We start from the raw sequence: 20,605 nt of genomic DNA, 5'->3' as shown, positions 1-20,605 counted from the left end.
CTTGAATCCATTTACGCTCTCAATTTCAATAGTCTTCCCTGATAATTTATTCCAGCAGTCTCTATTACACTTTGAATGAAAACCTCCTTATGATTTCCCTTGCTCACTTTTACATGTACCGTATCCCCTGATATTGTTCAACAAGTGAACAATTTATTTGGAACAACTTTGTTAATTCCCTCTGTAACCTTAAAACTTATTCTCCTGTAAAGCTGCTTTTAATTTATTTTCATGAATATTTACTCTGGCATCACGTATGAACTTGTCTGCTGGCCTTTTCCTTTTTTGTACTCAGTGGGGAAGAAAGACGAACAAAGTAGCAGCAAGCAATTTTTCCTTTGCATCTAGTAAGCAAAAATTAGAGCACATGGGATTGGGGTAATATACTGGCATTGATTGAGGGTTGGTTAACGACAGAAAACAGAGTAGGGATAAACAGGCCATTTTCAGGTTGGCAGGCTGTGCCGAGTGGGGTACCACAAAGATCAGTGTTTGGGCCTCAGCTATTGACAATCTGTATCAATGATTTGAATGTTGGGACCAAATGTAACATTTCCAAGTTTTACTGAGAAAAGAGACATGTCGAATGCACCAATTGATGGTGACTGACAGCTAGTGCAATGCTTGGCAGTTGTCAAACTGTCAGTCACCATCAATTGGTGCATTCTCCATGGCAACACCTCTACCAGTCGGAGTCCACTTGCCAACTAATCAGCACCCTCTTGTTATACAGTATAAATTGTTGTTTTCCCCTGGTATCGGTATTCATGCGAAGTGTCCTGATGAATCCAAGATGAAAAGCTTCGACATGTCTCTTTTTTCCAGCAATACTCAAGTTCTGTACTACCAAATAACTATTTCCAAGTTTGCTGATAGCACAAAACTAGGTGGAAGTGTGAGTTGTGAAGAGGATGCTAAAAGGCTTCAAGGAGATTTAGACAAGCCAAATGAATGGACAAGAATAACAGATGGAATATAATGTGGAAAAGCATGAAGTTATCCACTTCGGTAGGAAAAACAGAAATGCAGAGTATTTCTTAAATGGTGAGAGGTTGGGAAGTGTAGACGTCCAAAGGGACCTGGATGTCCTTGTTCATAAATCACTGAACGTGAACACACAGGTACAACAAGCAATTAGAAAAGCAAATGGTATATTGCTCTTTATTGCAAGAGGATTTGAGTACAGGAGTAAAGAAGTTTTGCTGCAGTTGTATAGAGCCTTGGTGAGACTGCACCTGGAGTATTGTGTGCAGTTTCAGTCTCCTTACCTAAGCAAGGATATACTTGCTATAGAGGGAGTGCAGTGAATGTTCACCAGACTGATTCCTGGAATGGCAGGATTGTCCTATAAGGAGAGATTGAGGAGACTGGGTCTGTATTCTCTAGAGTTTAGAATAATGAGAGATGACTTCATTGAGACATACGGAATTCTTACAGGGCTCAAAAGAGTAGGGCCCAAGGGCACAGCCTCAGAGTAAAGGGAAGAACTTTTAGAACAGAGATGAGGAGAAACTTCTTTAATCAGAGAGTGGTGAATCTATGGCATTCATTGCCACAGAAGGCTGTGGAGGCCAGGTCATTGAGCATATTTAAGACTGAGATAGATAGGTTCTTGATTGGTAAGGGGATCAAAGATTGCGGGGAGAAGGCGGGAGAATGGGGTTGAGAAACTTATCAGCCATGATTGAATGGTGGAGCAGACTCGATGGGCCGAATGGCCTAATTTCTGCTCCTATGTCTTATGGTCTAACCAGGGGTTACGGTCTCAGAATAAGAGGTAGGCCATTTAGAACCGAGGTGAGGAGGAATTTCTTCACTCAGAGGGTTCTTCACTCAGAGGGCTGTGGAGGTTCAGTCATTGAGTATGTTCATGAATGAGATGGATGGATTTCTAGTTATTAAAAATATCAAGGGATATGGGGATAGCGTGGGGAAATGGATTCGAGGTAGAAGATCAGCCATGATCAACCATGATCAGCCAAGTTGAATGGCGGAGAAGACTCAAGGGGCCAAATGGCCTACTCCTGGTCCTATTTCTTATGTTCCTAAAACTATTTCTACAGTAGACTGGTCTAATGTAAGCTGCATTCAATGCTAGTTAGTGATGACCATGTCCCAGTGATATAAGGACGGATTTTCCAGCTGGCTAGATAGTTCTTCCCTGTAGTGTTGAGTAATTTAGTTGGGAGCTGTTTTAATAAATCCTCATTATTTCAACATGCAATATTTTCCAGCTGACTTAAAGTGCTGTCATGTAGAATGTACAAGGACTTCATTCCTATTAAGCTATGAGATTTACATTTAAATTTATTTTCAGGTGGTTTGTGATGTGTGTTTGGCTAAAGGGAAGTTTTATGCACAAAGGAGTTCTAAAAGGGCAGAGGCTTTGTGTAAGATATTTTTCTCTTTACTCCTACGCCTTTTTTGTGCTAGTTCATTTTTTCTTTTTTTGAGGGGAGTCTGCTTAGCTGGATATGTACAGAACTTTGATGGTAAAACAAAATCAGCTAAATATTGTCTACAAAATTATTAGAAAGGGCACTGTAATTGAAACATCAAAAGAACAGGCACATCAATAGAAGATAGGCTATTTGTCTTTTGCTGTTGTTTATGGAATCTCATGCTAATTGCCAAGTTAATGACGGAATTTGCTCTAAAGCACTTGAAATATTGCGTGTTCCAAGTGAAAAGAAAGCATATAAGGGAGATTACCTGATACCTGAGCCAGGTTCATACTTGCACCTGCTATTATACTATCAACCTGGCAATAATCGAAGATAGTTGGCTCAAGGTTGACAAAAAGGCAGTTTCAAGGCCATGCCATCTACTGCAAGGACACGAACATCAAACTGCAATGTACGACTGCCATTGGCAATCGATGCCAGCATGATCCTCAATATTTCTGCCTCTGGATCAGGCTGCCCAGAGGTGTGTTAACCTGTTCTTATTATGGCTTATCCATCTTTGCACTCATTCACACAGGCACGTACACAACAACAAAAACATCACACAAGCTAATACAAGCGCTGTTTGAAGAGGCTTCTTGAAGTTGGCATTTGCTGTAATTCTAGGCCTTGGATACTAGGCCTTGCCAGTATTAGTGGCCCAAAATAAGTTGACATCTCAACACCTTGGGAAGGTCTGCAGCTGCAACCTTCCCTGCTTCTGTTGTGCTGTTATTGGAATGGGTATCAAGGGCGGTATCCACCAGCAGAGCCCAGGGCTTGATACTTCAGGGCATCCTTAATTTTGGATACATTTCATTGTTTTTTTTTATTCATTCACAGGATGTGGTCTTCGCTGTCTGGGTCATCAGCATTTATTGCCCATCCCTAGTTGCACTTGAGAAGGTAGTGGTGAGCTGCCTTCTTGAAATGCTGCAGTCCATGTGGTGTAGGTATGTCCACAGTGCTGTTAGGAAGGGACCCAGCGACAGTGAAGGAACAGCGATATACTTCCAAGTCAGGATGTTGAGTGGCTTGGAGGGGAACTTCCAGATGGTGGTGTTCCCATCTATCTGCTGCCCTTGTCCTTCCAGATTGTATTGGTCGTGGGTTTGGAAGGTGCTGTCTATGGAGCCTTGGTGAATTCCTGCAGTGCATCTTGTAGAATGTGCACACTGCTGCTACTGTGAGTGGATGGTGGAGGGAGTGAATGTTCATGGCTGTGGTGCCAATCAAGCGGGCTACTTTATCCTGGACGGTGTGAGTGTTGTGGGGGCTGCACTCATCCAGGCAAGTGGGGAGTATTCCATCACACTCCTGACTTGTGCCTTGTAGATTGTAGACAGGCTTTGGGGAGTCAGGAGGTGAGGTTACTCGTCGCAGGATTCCTGGCCTCTGACCTGCTTTTGTAGCCACAGTATTTATATGGCTAGTCCAGTTCAGTTTCTGGTCAATGGTAACCCCCAGGATGTTGATAGTGGGGGATTCAGTGTTGGTAATGCCATTGAACATCAAGGGGTGATGGTTGAAGTCTCAATTGTTGGAGATGGTCATTGCCTGGCATTTGTGTGGAACAAATGTTACTTGCCACTTGTCAGCCCAAGCCTGGGTATTGTCCAGGTCTTGCTGCATTTGGACATGAACTGTTTCAGTACCTGAGGAGTCACGAATGGTGCTGAACATTGTGCAATCATCAGCGAACATCCCCACTTCTGACCTTATGATGAAAGGAAGGTCATTGATGAAGCAGCTGAAGATGGTTGGGTTTGGGACACTCCACTCATTGTTTTGTGTGCTATGTTGTCCTGCAAGCAAACAAGCAGATCTGAGGCGCTACAATTGAAGAAGCATAAAGAAGGACCCAAAACCGACAGTATACAAATGGAAGGTCGAAAGCTGGCCTGGAATTGGGCCTGTGGCCTCTTTTCCATTATTGAGGTGAGCAGCCTTCACCTGCCACACCTTATGCAGCTATTTGAAGCAAATGAATTTTGGATAGCTTGGTTTGTTGGCAACATCTCTGAAATAAACCCTAGATAGTGGGGAGTGAGAGGACAATAGGATACAATCGCAAGTCAGCAATGGCTCTTGGAATTTCACTGCTGCTCCCTCTGGCTCCACATCAACCTTACAAAAACAATTACCTATCTCCTATTGCTATAAACCTTACCTAATGCACCTCTTTCTCCTTATGCACCGAATACCCACTTGCTAGGCATTCACGTCCAGAAAATCAGAGTGGAGTATCCCAGACTTTATGGCACCATCTACCTGGAATGTATTAATTGTGTGGATACATTTTGGCAATTAAGGTCTCTAAGATTCTTATGCAAATGTTACTAGGCACCGCAGGGACTGAGGTGTTTTGTTGACCCCTTTAATCACATTTTGGTTTAATGTTTGTAAGTTTCCTTTAAACTTTGTCCTTGGTTTTACAGCTGACCTGAATTAGGGGCTGTGCTTGATTTCTCCCTTGTTATTGTTAATTTAGTTAATTGTTTTGACTCTACAAAAAAAAAATCTCCTGCCAGGCAGAGTGCACTTTTGTCTTTCAGGGAGGACACTCTGTAGTGCCAAAAAGGCAATTCGCCTTTGCGCTCAGCTCATGAAGCAGCATCTCTACTTAGCCACCCATTAAACTGATGATTTGAATTCTGCATCGCACCATCTAGGCTGAAACTTCTTGCTTACAGATTTTGTTTTACCATCCACCTACTTTTAAGTGGTTATTTTGTTACGACCAGGTGAGAAGGGGTGAACTGGCTCCCCTCTATTCAACCTGCTCAGTTGGTCACAACAAAAGTTTAAGTTTCTTTCTTACAAGGGTATGCCCTTTCCAAATCAGAATGTATTTAACTATTTGAGCTGTGAGCAATAAGTTGCCAATCAAACAGGGTTTTCTGGAATCAGAGTAAATTTGGTAACCACTAAACCCTAGAAAAAAAATGTACGTCAAGCATTTGGCCCTCATACACGCACACATACACGCATACACATGCACACGCACACAAACACATATATCAGAAATAAGGGGAGTTAGAGTCCAATAAAAAAGGTAAAAGAATATACGATTAAGTGTCCTTTGATTGTCCTTGAGGCATTGATTGTAAATGTTGTGGCCGATTTAGGTTAGCTGGTTTCTTGGATGCCAATAGTGCATTTGATAAAGTACCACGTCAATGGTTATTGTGGAAAATAAAAGCTCATGGTATAGGGGATAACGTTGCCATGAATAGAAGATAGGCTGGCTAACTGGAAGCAGAGAGTAAGCATAAATGGGTCTTTTCAGGTTGACAAGATGTAACGAGTGGTGTGCCACAGGGATCAGTGCTGGGACCTCAACTGTTTACAATTTATATAAATGACTTGGACGAAGGGATGGATAGGATTGTTGCCAACTTTGCTGATGACACAAAGATAGGTAGGAAAGTAAGTTGTGAAGAGGAGATATGGAGGCTCCAAAAAGATGTAGATAGGTTAAGTGAGTGGGCAAAGATCTGGCAAATGGAGTATAATGTGGGAAAGTGGGAAATTGTCCATTTTGGCAGGAAGAATAAAAGAGAAGCATATTATCTAGATGGTGAAAGACTGCAGAGGCCCACACCCCTGAATGAATAAAAAAAAAATGGCAGAATGGTGCCGTGGGGAGGGGGATCAGAAGAAAGGACAAGGTGGTTCTCACTGGTCCTCCCCTTCCCGATGTTGGGTCCCTCATTCAAGCATTGAGTGTCTTTGAATGAGGGACCCACTCCAGGAGCCGGTGTTGGGTCTGCTTTCTGGGCTTCCCACGTCGCGACTTCCCTGCCCATCACTGGTTGAATACCATTAATTGCCCACTTATGGGTCTCAATTAGCAGCTGGGTGGGAAGGCCGTCCATGACCCTTCTCACCCTGGACTTAATCGGGCGGAGGCGAGAAGGCGGCGGGTTCGTGAACACGCACCCTCCCAGCTGATTAAATGCCCTGCAGCCTCCAAACCCGCTGCTGGGGTAGATTTAAATGACAATCAGTGACTCTAAAATAAACATAGAGAATGTTAGAAAAAAGTAATGTATTAATCAGAATCTGAAAGAATAGGATTGACATTTGAGTAGATGGAGAGACAGTAAATGGGGCCTGCATATGTGATGGGTGGGGTGGAAACTGAAATTTCACTTCCCCAATGGCGGGTTCAAATTTAGAGATTAGGCCAGCGGTGTGTGTGTGGCCGGTCGGGCCTGTTCTGTGACAGGTTCCTACTTGTTCCTATTCCTATATTTGCATGCCATCAATACTCTGAATAAGAGTTTTTGTAATCATATCCTGCCTTCATGATAAAGTCAGCAGAGCAGGAGAATTTTGTTTAAAGGTGGAGCAGCGCACTACAGTTAAAATTCCACCCATTATCTTTCATATGATGACCATTTTGCTGTACCTTTAATAATAACCATTGAAGCATTTATGATGTGCAGAGTTTATATAGATGCCTCTCAATGTAAAGGATACTTTTACACTTCTAAACTTTGTAAACTTTGTAATTTTAATACTTGTTGTGGAGAGAATTCTCCCACTTTCTTAGATACCCTGTATTGCCTGAGTTGTTCACAGATAGAAAATTCTCTTTTGCAGTTAAATTGCTGATTAAAATATCTCTTCAATTAGAATTATTAGATTAATGTTTCATTTCTCACTAGAAGATAAGATTGATCTGTTGCTTTAATAATGTAATTATTGGTGGTGTGCAGTTGAGCGCGGGCGGCAATCAGCTGTGTGCCGGCTCCTGCCTAACCCCCACCGCCGCGCCCCCCCCCCCCAAAGTCAATCAGAAAATTTACTTCTTTCAGAATTTGATATCAACATTAATATTTAATGTGAATAAATCATCTTCTTCAACGAGCAACTAAACTTAAAAGCAGAAGTAGCTTATTACTGGCAGAAGTCTGTCAGTGAGGCAGTGGACTAGGAGCATATACCTGAAAAAGTGCCGTAATGAACAACATGCACAATATCTTGTGGTAGCTTTCCGTCTTGTAAAATGATAGTTTGCACCATGGTGGCCCCACTCTGGCATGACAGTCTTAGCCACACTTGCTGCAGAGGAAGACAGTGGGCTGAGCAGGCACATGATTCGCTGGCCCCTGTTTGCTCCGGGGCCCTCTTCTCAGCCAGCTGAGCTTTTAGTTTCTGCTCGCCTCTTCCAACGCCCTTCCAAATAGTCAGTCTCCAGAGGTCATGGCCAGCAGTGACTGTCTCCAGAGGTCATGGCCAGCAGTGACTGTCTCCAGAGGTCATGGCCAGCAGTGACTGTCTGCAGAGGTCATGGCCAGCAGTGACTGTCTCCAGAGGTCATGGCCAGCAGTGACTGTCTCCAGAGGTCATGGCCAGCAGTGACTGTCTCCAGAGGTCATGGCCAGCAGTGACTGTCTCCCAGTTGTCAGTGTCACTGTCCGCCATCTTCATATCTCGTTTGACCTGGACAACATATGCTGGGCAGGAGAAAATACTGAACAGTTTCCACCTTCGCTTCCTCAGACGTATCCTCGGAATGTCTTGGCAGAACAAGATCACCAACCTGGAGCATGCTAATTTCATAAGCATAAACTCGTTGCTAAGCCAACGATGTCTGCGCTGGCTCGGCCATGTTCATCGGATGGATGACAGCTGTATACCCAATGACCTTCTGTATGGTGAACTGACCATTGGGTCAACCTCCTGGGCGAGCATACCTCTGCTACAAGGGCACCAGCGGGCTAGATATGAAGGTGGCGCACATTAATACTGGTGCACAATATATTCTTTCTTTAAATGAAGTATTGCGATGGATATTTATTCATTGTAGACACTTTTATCTAATTTTCCCCCCTCCAGCGGGAAGGTTGCCAAATATGGAAGATGCACATGGTGAAGGGTTCGGACGGACTTGGTATTCAGATTACCGGAGGCCGAGGATCCAAGCGTTCACCCCATGGCATCATCGTGACATATGTTGAAGAAGGAGGAGCAGCGCAAAGGTAAGTGACAGTATCTGGTCAATAGCAAATATATCACCATCTTTCGTAGAATAAACATTATCCTGCATTCTTTGCTAGGTTATTCATTCACAAACATGCATGAAGTAGTTGTAATTTAAGAGAAATAGAAATAAGAGCTAGTTATGCCTTTTTACTACAGCTCATGTTTGGCTGAATAATTTTGACTCCATTCTGGGCAGAATTTTACCAGTCCCGGGTGCCAGGCCAGGAGGAAGGGGTAACGGTAAAGTACCGAGAGTCACATCAAGACAACTCCCTGATGCAATCCTGTCGCTGGAGTATTTTACCAGCAAGGGTACCGGATGTGAGTGGCTGCCTGGTCAAAGGAGGCTGGCAGATGATGAGCATAGCTAAAAGCCCTATTAGGAGTCATTTTACAGGGCCACTGGCACTTTGTCGACTGTGCAGAGTACTCCTGTCAGGTGGGAAGGTCACCAGCTTAATGGAGGTGTCCTCTCTGTGACATCCTGGGGAACCATCAAAGCAGGATGGTCAGTGGCCCAATGAGAGGGGTTGAATGTCCTTTTCTCAAATTGAATAGTATTTCTTATATACATCAAATTAATCAATCTTTTGAAACATAGACAATGCCAGATCATTGTTGGCAGAAATTCTATCTGGAGAATCGAGATATATCATATCTATTTATGGCCATTAAAATAAAATAGATCAAGATTTGTTTTTAAAAAATTGCTAAATAATTTAATATCTGCAATATGCCACATGCCTTTAAGAACAATCATGATATAAGACTGATGAAGGTAATCTCCCTTCGATTTAATTGATGTGTATTCCATTGTCCGCCCCATCATGGAGAAAACAGACAATTTTACCACCACTATTCAGGTTATCAGGACACACAATTAGATGTAAACTAGAATTTGGGACAGGGAAGGCAGCTTCTGCAACCTCTGCAGCACCAGCGATCTTCTCAGAGGGGTTTTTCCTTCAACCCTCAGCCCCCCTGAATTTATTATGCTTTTTAAAAACTTACCGGTCTGAGCTACTGAGGTGCAGTCCTCAGCAGCAACCACCTCTCCCGGTGATGCTACTGAGGCTTCAGAGCTGTCGGTTCTCTATTTGGGTGGCAGCATCAGGAGCCTGCATTTCATCCTGAATTGGATGGAGGGGAGACCATCTGTGGTAAAGTTGTCAAGCCAGCTGGCAAGCATGGGCTCAGAACCTGCTTTTCACCTGAATATAGGGATCCCATTGCCTGTGATAAAATTCAGCCAGGCCTCTAGTTCAGAAACGAACAGAATTTGTTCAGAGCTTGTTCAGTGCAAGATTGAAAGAAAGAAAGGGTTTGCAATTATAAAGTGCCTTTTACAGTTGTAGGATATCCCAAAGCCCTTCACAACCAAAGAGGTATTTTTGAAGTGTAGTCGCCGTTGTTATGGAGGAAGTGCAGCAGCTTATTTGTGGTAGCAAGGTCCTACAAATCACAATGAGATAAATAAGCACAAAATTTGTTTTAAGTGATGTTAGTTGAGGGACGAAAGTTGTCCAGGACAATTTAATAGTGTCTTTGGACTTTTTATGTCTACCAGTTTAACTTCTCTTCAGTACTGCAGTGGATTGTCAGCCTGAATTATACGATAATTTTGTTAGGTGCCTTTTTCCTTTCGGGTTTGAAGCCAACTGTGGTTTTGACTCTTTTCTCAGCTCCTGGAGCGAAACAATAGATTACTTGATTTGCTTGTAGTTGTTAAATGAAATCCAGAAAGCCAAACGGCCCTTCGATTCAAACAGGAAATCAATTAACTAGCTTGCATTGACCTCTGTGAAGCACTTGTCCTTTTCTTGGCTATAAAACAAACAGCAACATGGAAATTATAATTGACAGTGTAACTAACTGTTTTTTGAGGCACAAGCATCCAATTAGTGAGGTGAAACAGGAGCACATCAGAGGAAATTGTTTTTGGAGTCAGACAATAAATATCACTAGATCGAGAATATTGGAATGTTTAGTTCAGTAACTAAAGGTGTGATTTTAATGATGTGCACCCCTCCCCTCAGTTTACATTAATCCACAGTCTTCTTAATGTCTCCCCATGTTGCTTTTGCGGTTTTCAATTGCTTCTGGTTTGATACAAAGTCCTAAATTCTAGCTTATCTGCAACTATGTCGGTTGTGTGTCCTGATAACCTGAATAAAGTTGGTAACAATAACAAGTGCCTGTTTTCTCAATGATGAGGCTGACGATGGAATACATATCAATTAAATCAAAGGGAAATTACCTTCATCAGCCTTACACCATGATCGCTCTGAACGCCAGGTGACATATTGCAGATATTTAATTATTTAGCAAATTTTTAAACAAATCTTGATCTATTTTGTTTTAATCGATATAAATGGGAAGAAAATATCTGGATTTTCCAGATAGAATTTCTGCCAACAATGATCTGGTGTTGCTTATATTTCAAAAGATTGATTAATTTGATGTACATAAGAAATACTACTCAGTCTGAGAAAAGGTCATTCAACCCCTTTACTTCATCCAGAAAAAGCTACCGTTTGAAAGTCCCCAACTTTAATGTTAGTTGCTCAATCAAAAAGTAGTTTATTTCTCATATATCAATCCTTTATGTGTCACTGAGCACTTACAGAAAGTAAGAGGATGCAGTGGAAGTGCACCTATATCACCAGCCTTAGCAAGTGAAAGAGCTGTATTAAAATTATAGTTGTGGAACTGTTTAACTTAGCTGAAGATCATTATGTAAATCTAGGAATCCATCAGATTTGCCTACTTGTGGGTGGTTTCCTTGTTGGAGTAGGTGGATTCACCCACCCCTTCATTTATGTCTTTGCCTCAACCCGCTTCCTGCAACAGGATTCATTGTAAATGCCGAGTGGATTTGTGGTGGGATTCCCACTGTCAGGAGGAAGCCTAACAGTGTATGTGAGAATGTGCTGGGGATACAGCAGCAGAAGAGGTGGCGAGAGCAGTGATGCCCCCATAAGTTAGACAGAAGAAACCCGCTGAAGGCTTCATCTGAGAATGAAACCTTCAGCAGCTAAGTGTCTGATGCTGATAGGAAGGAGAAGAAGCTGCTTCGTGGTTCTGTTCCTCCATTGGAGGAACTCTGGGCTTTGACCATTGCTATGGAACCTATCGCCACTTCCCATATGGTGGCCCCAGGACGTGGTGGTAACCGGGGTGGAAAGGAGGAAAATTCACTTGGAATCTGTGGCCTCTCCTGAAATTTGCATGCAGCAGATGGGGACGGAGCAGCCAGTGTTGGTTATAGTCAGGAGGCAACGATAAACCTCACCACCCAAATTTTCTAATATTTTGCGCTGAGGGAAATACCCACCTATGTGTCGCTCAGCATGGTTGAACCCACGGAGAGGGTTGGTATTTGATCTTTCAGCTTAAGCACGGACTGGCCTGGTTTCCTGGGCCTCAGGAACCCTGCAGGTTAAGGGCTGCTGGATGAAACAGTGCTTTCCACCCACACCCACAACCCCAGGTAACCTGCTTCTTTCCCCAAGATTGGACCACACTCCATGATCACTGATCCTCCTGAATCCCATCTCTTCCTCCGACACCTGTTCACTGTTGGGGAAGGAAACAGTTAACTCACAAGGAGTTCAATTGGCAATTATCAGTTAACTAGCTAAGTACCAATTTGAATGTATAAAAGAGAAAACAGGTGCGACAAGTTCTCTGTCGAGTTTTATGGACTGAAAATAAAACTCTGATAGAAGAAGCCAGTCTTAATCTTTATCTTTATTTCAAGCAGGTATTGGAACTTTATCAATCACTCTCTCTGACCCTCTGCAATCATCCTCCAACTCTCAATATTGTGCTGTACCCACCACACCCTCACCCCCTCTTGCGGTGTGTATCTCAGCAGTGGGTAACCTACTCGGTCCTAGGCTGCGGCCTCCTCTTGGCATCATTCCTTGCCCAATATATGAGGTCAGGTTTGTCAATCAAACAGGCCTTTAGGCTGGGAACCTGTTTAAAATAAAAGGCACAGGAGCTGTGGAGTTAAATCTCCATGACACGCACTAGAATCATTCCCCCAACTTGGAAATTCCACCAAGGTAAATATTGGGGCCCTAGCAACAGTGGAGCATTATATCCCCTACCCATTCAACTGTCGTGATACATACCCTGATTCCTGTTATTCCAGTGTAAGGAAAGATACATATCCACCAGGGCTGAAACTCCATCCAAACAAGATTACCCCAAGAGACTAATCACACAATCTGAGGCAGCATTGCCCCTCTTCATTTGATTACAAGGCCCCAAATGAACTCTTACATTTAAAAAAAAGTGCAAAATAAAATTATGTTTGACATTCTGCCTACATCAACAGAAGGCATTCAGTCACCTGGCAACTACAATGAGGGGTACTTGTGGATTGAGGCAGGTGTGATGCTGTAATTTCAGCACTGTTCATAGCATTTCATTTAAAGCTAAAAGGTCCAAAGGTGAAGCTGAAGGATTTTGAATTTTCAAGACCTGAGCGTTCAGTGAATTTAGATTAATCAGCCAGCTTTGAGTGACTCTGGATTGTGAATACAATTCCACGTTCATTGTTATGGACAGCACAGACACTGCTGGTGCAGGAGATGAGTCAGAGCCTAAGCACAAAAATCCACATTACTTAAAGATATAACTTGAAGTTATTGTTTATTATGAATACATATTAAACACACCATTTTAAGTCTTTCCAAAATAGCAATGGCTCACAGAGGAATACCTCTGAGGTTGTGCCGATTATTCAAGTAACTGAACACATTTCATCCATCATTTCAATGGGGGAGCATCCACAGAACCACTAACCTTTACACCCATGTTCTTGACAATCATATCCAAGGTGTGAAGTTCCACAGCAGGAGAGAAAATTCTTAAAATCTATCTGCATATTTCTTCTTCTATGGGAATTTAAATATTTCAGTTCAAACTTCCTTGTGCCTTTTTATGTGAGGGAACTAAAGGGTTAAACAAAAGGCTGTTTCCCTTTGTGTTACTATATTCTTAAAATTCTGCCCCTTGAGTAGAGAGTTTACTTTTCATTTCAAAACCAGAGTGTGAGATTACCTGAATATGTGCTGCCAGCAATAATATTAATCAACAAGAAGTAGCAAATCAGGAGCCTGAGGTATAAACCATCAAACTTTCACTCACTTTTTAGCAAATTAAGCTTAGAATTTCTTTGGAGCTATCAGTAAATGTGAGGCGATACATAGAATCATCGAATCTTGCAACATGGAAGATGGCCATTCAGTCTTTGAAAGTGCAGTTGAGCTTAGTCCAAAGCCCCAGCTATTTCCCCATAACACAGCAGATTAGTCCACTTTATGCATATATCCAATTGCTTTTTGAAAGTTCCTATGAAATCTGCTTCTATCACCCTTTCACCTCATGTCTTCCAGATCTTAACAATGCATCTGAAATTTTTTTCTCATTTCCCCTCCAGTTCTTTATTTTACATCTATGACTTCTAGTTATCAAGCTACTTGCTACTTGCTGTAGCAAACCCCCTCATAATTTTTAACACCACTATTTCCCCTAACCTTCTCTGCTCTAAGGAGAATAATCCCAGCTTCTCCAGTCTCTCCACATAACTGAAGTTTCTCATCCCTGCTGTCGTCCTCGTAAACCTCCTCTGTATGCTCGCCAGGATCTTGACAGCCGTCTTCAAGTATCTTTCGCAGAATAATGCACAATACTCCATGGTGCCAGCTGTGGCTCAGTTGATAGCATTTTTGCTTTTGAGTTACAACGTTGAGGGTTTGAGTCCCACTTAAGAGACTTGAGCACAAAATCTAGGCTGATGTTCCAGTGATGTACTGAGCAATGTTCCCCCTAATTTTCATTTTGGAGCATGCGGGTGATTTATTTAAGTGCACAGTTGCTTTAAATGTTTTTGCATGGCCACACTTGTGCAGTAACTTTAAAGGGTTAAGTGGTGCATGGACTGCACAGAGACTTCTGGGTTACTGCACATTTGTGCAGCTTAATAGGGATCATTGGTGCTGAAGGAGTGCTGCACTGTTGGAAGTACTGTCTTTTGGATGAGATTTAAATCATGGCCCTGTCTGCTTTCTAAAATCGACATAAGCGATCCCATGGCACTATTTCAAAGAAGAGCTGGGAAGTAATCCACCATATCCTGGACAATATCTATCTCTCAATCGACATCACAAAAACAAGTTATCTGATCATTATTGCATTCTTGTTCATGGGAGCCTGCTGTGCACACATGGTCTAATTTCTGCTCCTATGTCTTATGGTCTTATGGTCTTAACAAGTACTGCATTGGCTATAAAGCACTTTGGGACATTGTGAAAGACGGTATAAAAAAGCAAACCTTTTTTTAAAGCCTAACCAGTGATTTGTAAAAGTTTAGTATTGACTTCCTGGTATTTGTATTCAATACTCCTGTTTACAAAACCAGGTGTCCCATGCGTTTTTTAACCACCTTATAAACTTACCCTGCCACCTTCAACGAATTATACATAGGTGCCCCTAGGTTATATTCTCCTCAAAATAACACCATTTAGATTATATTGCTTCCGCTTGTTGTATCTTGCATAATGGATCACTTTACATTTATCATCATTAAATTGCATCTGCCATGTGTTTATCCATTTCACAAGTCTGCTCATGTCTTATTGAAACCTGCTGTCCTGTTCATTTCAAAATTGTACTCCCTGTACCGCAACAAAGGCTATTTATATATAACAAGCAAAGCAGTGATCCTCATGGCCTCCTGGAGTCACTGCATACTTCTCTCCTGTCAGAACATCCCTTCACCACTGCGCTCTGCCTCTTACCCACAAGCCAATTACACACCCAAGTTACAAATGTCCCTTTAGTTCATTGTGCTTCTATGTTCTTAAAAGGTCCATTGTCTGGACTTTATTAAATGCTTTTTGCAAGTCTATATGTGCAGGGAAGGATTTTCAGTTCCCACTGGGACTGGGTACTGAATCGGATGGGAGCTAAAAATAGCCCCACTGTCCACATGCTGGTTCCCCAGCTCCATCCCATCTCTAGGCCCTTTTGGCAAAGGTGTGATGGGAGGCCAGCAGGGCTACCTGCCCACACCTGGCGGGAAGCCGACACCGCTCAGTAAGGACCAATTGACACCTATTAAAGGAGGCTGGCTGGAATTTTCCAGGTGGTTTCCAGATTCCCGCAGGTGGTGAGGACTGGTTTACCAGCCTGGAGGTGGCTTCCCGGTGGCAGGCCAGGGAGCCAGTGCTCCAGGTAGGTGGCCAAGAGGCTCTCCCTGCCTGCCTGGGTAGAGGGGTTGCCCACCACCTCCACCTCCAACCCACCCCAACTCACATTGGTGACCTGGCTGCACACTTATTAAATTTAAGATTTTAAAAAGTTGGAGAGAGGGCATTTTCATCTTGAAACACTCTCTCTCTTATTTACCCTCTATTGCAGCCTGCTTCTCCTTTGAAGCTGGAAAGCCTTTGACTGGCTCTCAACCTTTGAGAGCCCATTTGTCATCTTTAATTGGATGGTGACCCCCGCCCTCCTGACATTAATTGGCTACCCCCATGAAAATCACAGTTTGTGACTGTTACCCTCAGGGTCAGGTTCGGGACCCAGATGCAGTCCTGTCCTCCATCTCCCACCCCAAGGGAAAATCCTGCTCATAATATCTACTGCACTACCTTCATCAAGCTTCTCTGATACATCAAAGAACTCAATGAAGTTACTCAAACATGATTTGTCTTTAACAGCTGACTGCCCCTTATTAACCCATGCCTTTCCAAGTGAGATTTATATTTGTGCTTTACGAGAGATGTCAATGGTTTTCCAAAAACTGATGTTAGCCTGGCTGTCCTGTAGTTACCATGTTTGTCCCCTTTCTTAAACAGGGGTGTAACATTTGCAATCCTCTGGTCCTCTGGTACCACTTCCATAGCCATGGTGAGAGCTTCTGCTATTTCCACCTTTCCTTCCCTCAGCAACCGAGGAGACATTCTATCTGGGCTGGGTGACTTGTTCATCTGAGTGATGTTTTAGCACCTCCCTTCTATCTATTTTGATCTTCTGCAATATCAATACTCTTTCTTCCACAACTGCAGCATGAACTTCATCCTCTCTTTTTTTGCAGATGAAAAATACTCATTCAGTACCTCAGTCGTGCCCTCTACCTTCCCAAGCATATTCTGTTTTTGCCTCAAATCAATTCCACCATTTCTTTAACTACCCTTTCACTTTGTATATGTTTATAAAAGATTTTTGGCATCCCCTTTATGTTACTCACTTTTTTTCTCATGTTCTCTTCTGTTAATTAGGGAAGGAAAGGTGGAACTAGCAGAAGCTCTCACCACAATCTTTCAGTCCTCCATGGCTATGGAAGTGGTACCAGAGGACTAGAGGGTTACAAATGTTATAGACCTGTGACATTCTTATTTCCTTTATCAGTTTCCCCTGCACTCTGCATTCTGCTTGATTTTCTCCAGTTGGGTGTTTTCGCCATTGACTTTTTTGTCCCTTTGTGTAATTACTTTAAACCTAATTTTATTAGGATCACTATTACCCAGATGTTCTCCCAATGAAACCCACTCCAATTGTCCTACTTCATTTCCTGGAACTAAATGCAGCACACCTTTCCTTTTTTGACTAGAAGCATACTGGTTAAGAAAGTTCTCCCGTGCACATTTTAGGTATTCTTCACCTTCCTTGCCCTTTATACTTTCTTTTTCCCCATTTTAGTCAGAGTTTTTAGAAGTCCTCTATAATTACTTCTCCATTACTTTCACATTTCTCTGAAATTTGATGACAGATTTGTGCCTCTATTTCCTCATTGTTTGAGTGCCTATAATAAACACCCTGCTCCTTTTCTGATTCAACATAAGGAACATTTCCAGTGTGCACAGGCAAACCAAGACAACCAAATTTCGAAACCTAAATTTTCGACTGATTTTCACAATTTTGTGGTGCGAAAGTATGAAACCTGTAGCTTCATCTTGTATCTAACATTTTTTTGGACAATGCTTACAATTAGCGACACAAATTCTAAGAAAGGTCCTTGACCTGAAATGTAGGGCTGGTATTCACCAAGCTGGGATGACTCAGGAGCCCTTTGAAACTGGCAGGCGGGTCCCGATTCTGGGAATCTGGGCCCCATTCCTATGGTTTCCGATTTTCAGGAGTGCCTCTTAAGGGTGCAGGCTGGTTCAGGTCGTGAGCCCACACCCTGCATACTCATCCTGCATTGTAGGGACAGGCATGTCCCAGCCCTCAGCACTTTTCATGGAGTTGGGCCAGCTTTTCAAAGAACCGTGGTTCACGGCACCTCAGAGATGATGTGTACCATAGTCTGCATGAGGGAAACTTTTGAAAAGTAAGTTCAAAATGTTCTCCTCATGAACCTTATGCAGACCTGGTGAGAATTTCCAGCATTTTCTGTTTTCATTATCACAAATTCTAAGATAGCTGCTGCTGTTGAGAGGGCTTCATGCGCCATTTTTATTTCCAAATGCTCTGACGGAAACAACCCCTATGGCTGTTCGTGTACCGCAGGCCAAAGTATGCAACCTAAACAACACCTATAGCCCCTCATGCCCTCCATGCCAAGTATGCCACAACCCACCCACTATGGCCCTTCATGGTCCTCATGCTAAGCTATGGCACTTCCATGCCCATTTACCCACTATACACTGTCTAGAACCAATGAATCCTATAGTGACAGGAGTATGTATAAAAAACCTTTTAAAAAAGCCATTCATTCATAATTTTCCACTTCTGAACAACTTTTTAACTACAAGCCAAAGTCATCCAGACCCTTTAAAGTTTCAATAGCAGAACTGTAAGCACTTGAAATTTCATTATCTTGTGTAAATAAACATTGTGAAATTGACAGTATAGAGCAGAGAACCATAACTGTCAATCAAGCAATGTTTTCCCTGGGGTTCTGGTGTTTTAACAGGCTAATGGACTTCTGGACTGTCAGCCTAGTCTCATAATGCATTCTTTGCTGAGAGCCCAGATAACCATTTGAGTATTAAGACAGATGAACCCTAGGGAAAACGTTGCTTGATTGACAGCTCTGGCCCTCTGATTTATGCTGTCAATTTCACAATGTTTCTTTACACTAAATAGAGAGGCTTCAAGCGCTTGCAGTTTCTGCTTTCGATATTTTAAAGGGTCTGGATGACTGACACAAGTAGAAAGTTATTAATGAATGAGTTTTTTTAAAGCTTTTTTTAACATGTCCTACTGTAATTATAGGGTTCATTGGTTCTATATGCTGTGTAGTGGGTGAATGGGCATAGGAATACCATAGCTTGGCATGAGGGGCCATAGAGATTGTTTGGGGGAAAATATCTCAGCATGGAGGCATGAGGGGCCATAGGGATTCTTTGGGGGGCGTACCTTGGCATGGGGAAATGAAGGGATTAGGTATTGTTTGGGGCATACCTTGGCATGAGGAGCCATAGGGAGTGGGTGGGGGCATGAGGTGGAATGGATGGGGCATGAGTAGCATGTGGATGGTGAGGGCTGGAATGCCTTTCTGTTTTTAGTATAACTGGGACGAAGCCCCATAGCACCAAGATGGGATTTTTAAACAACTTGCCTCTGCACTTGGTAGCCCCTGTGGTTGCCTCCAAACTGTGTCCCGGGTCACTGGCCTGACAGCAGCCCATCCCCGCGCCCCCCCGAACCCCAAACAATGAAAATCCTGTCCTTGCATGCACTTTCTCCCGAGGCAGGCGGGCTGAGCCAGGATCTTTTCCAATTCCTGCTATCTGCCTCGAAGAAGAAGATCCAGGCCATTAACTATAGATACTGCCAGACCTGGTGAGTATTTCCAGCATTTTCTGTTTTCAATGTCACAAATTCTAAGATGGCTGCTGCTGTTGAGAGGGCTTCATGTGCCATTTTTTATTTCCAAATGCTCTTACAGAAAGAACTTGAATTTATATGTCATCTTTCACAACCCCGGGGTGTCCCAAGTGCTTTATAGCCAGTGAATTGCATTGAAGTGTAGACACATTGTTGTAATGTTGGGATGTCATGCATCATGTCTGCTCTCTAAAATCACAGCCTAATCTGATCACTTGTCTGATAGTTTCATCTCTTTCTTCTACCAGGGATGGAAGACTGAAATCCGGTGATGAGCTGCTAATGATTAATGGACAGTCACTGGTTGGACTCTCACACCAGGAGGCAGTTGCCTTACTTCGATCAGCAGCAGGACTTGTACAGCTAGTTGTTGCAAGCAGGGTAGGTGCTCCATTTTGGATGGAAGGTTTTTTCAGTTTTCTGTCCTTTTGTCTTCAAAGCACTGCAGCAGATGCTGGGTGGAATTTAATGTCAGCAAGGGGGATTCTGCCCATCTTTTGGAAAACCAATGGGAACCCCACACTGTTTCTTGCTGGGAGGCCCAACAGGCAATCAGGCACTTACCTAGACAGCATCGGGCCTCCCACACAATCAAGCCCCAAGCAGGGCGGAAATCCCCCAAGAGCTGCTGGCCAATCAGAGCCACCCACCCAGAAGGATAAGGGCAGCAGACACATGGGAACATGACCACCTGCAAGTTCCTGTCCAAGCCACACACCATCCTGACTTGGAAATATATTGCCGTTCCTTCACTGTCATTATCAAAATCCTGGCCTCCCACCCTAACAGCACTGTGGGTGTACCTACACTACATGGACTGCAGCGGTTCAAGAAGGTAACTCACCACCACCTTCTCAAGGGCAACTCAGGATGGGCAATAAATGCTGGCCTTGTCAGTGTCGCCCACATCCTGTGAAAGAATAAATTTTGAAAAACTCTTCAGTACCAGCAGCACCAGCAGGAACGGTGACTACTGCTGGTACAACACTTGGGCTTACTTTGAGGATCATTGCTGGATCCCCAGATAGAAGTGATTGTGGGTTGGATTGGGTCACATGAAGGGCATCGCAGAAAGGGGGAAGCCGGGATAGGGTGGTGGAGGTGGGGAAGGTAGGTCGACAGCAAGGACCAGGGGCTGGCTTTCACTGCCATCACCCACCACCCCCAACCCCTCCCCCACCAACAGAGTGCCTATAACAAGGAACTCACCCCTACCAGACCTCAGGCAAACCCAACAGGATTTGCTGTGGTCTCCCCACATGGCAGATCTCCCACATGTTGAGGCCCCCACATCTGCTGGTTGGCAGTGGTGTGAG

The 20,605-nt window shown here is 43.3% G+C and overlaps 1 protein-coding gene across 6 annotated transcripts in view; it reads left to right on the top strand.

Moving 5' to 3' along the window:
* The window catches only part of pdzd2 (PDZ domain containing 2), a 631,303-nt gene that overhangs the window by 437,895 nt on the left and 172,803 nt on the right, over nucleotides 1-20,605 (top strand). For 4 of the 6 annotated variants that reach the window (XM_078551140.1, XM_078551149.1, XM_078551169.1 and 1 more), the window contains 2 exons: nucleotides 8,292-8,434; nucleotides 19,538-19,670. In XM_078551140.1, the coding sequence (XP_078407266.1) occupies nucleotides 8,292-8,434; nucleotides 19,538-19,670 (276 nt within the window). Of the gene's footprint in view, nucleotides 1-8,072; nucleotides 8,186-8,291; nucleotides 8,435-19,537; nucleotides 19,671-20,605 lie in introns of those variants that run through there. The other 2 variants (XM_078551178.1, XM_078551187.1) reach the window with 2 other exon arrangements.

This window comes from Cetorhinus maximus, chromosome 1 (genome assembly GCF_964194155.1).
Source record: "Cetorhinus maximus chromosome 1, sCetMax3.hap1.1, whole genome shotgun sequence".
NCBI lineage: Eukaryota > Metazoa > Chordata > Chondrichthyes > Lamniformes > Cetorhinidae > Cetorhinus > Cetorhinus maximus.
Note: the sequence above shows the minus strand (reverse complement) of the source record. Positions and strands in the feature narration are given on the sequence as shown.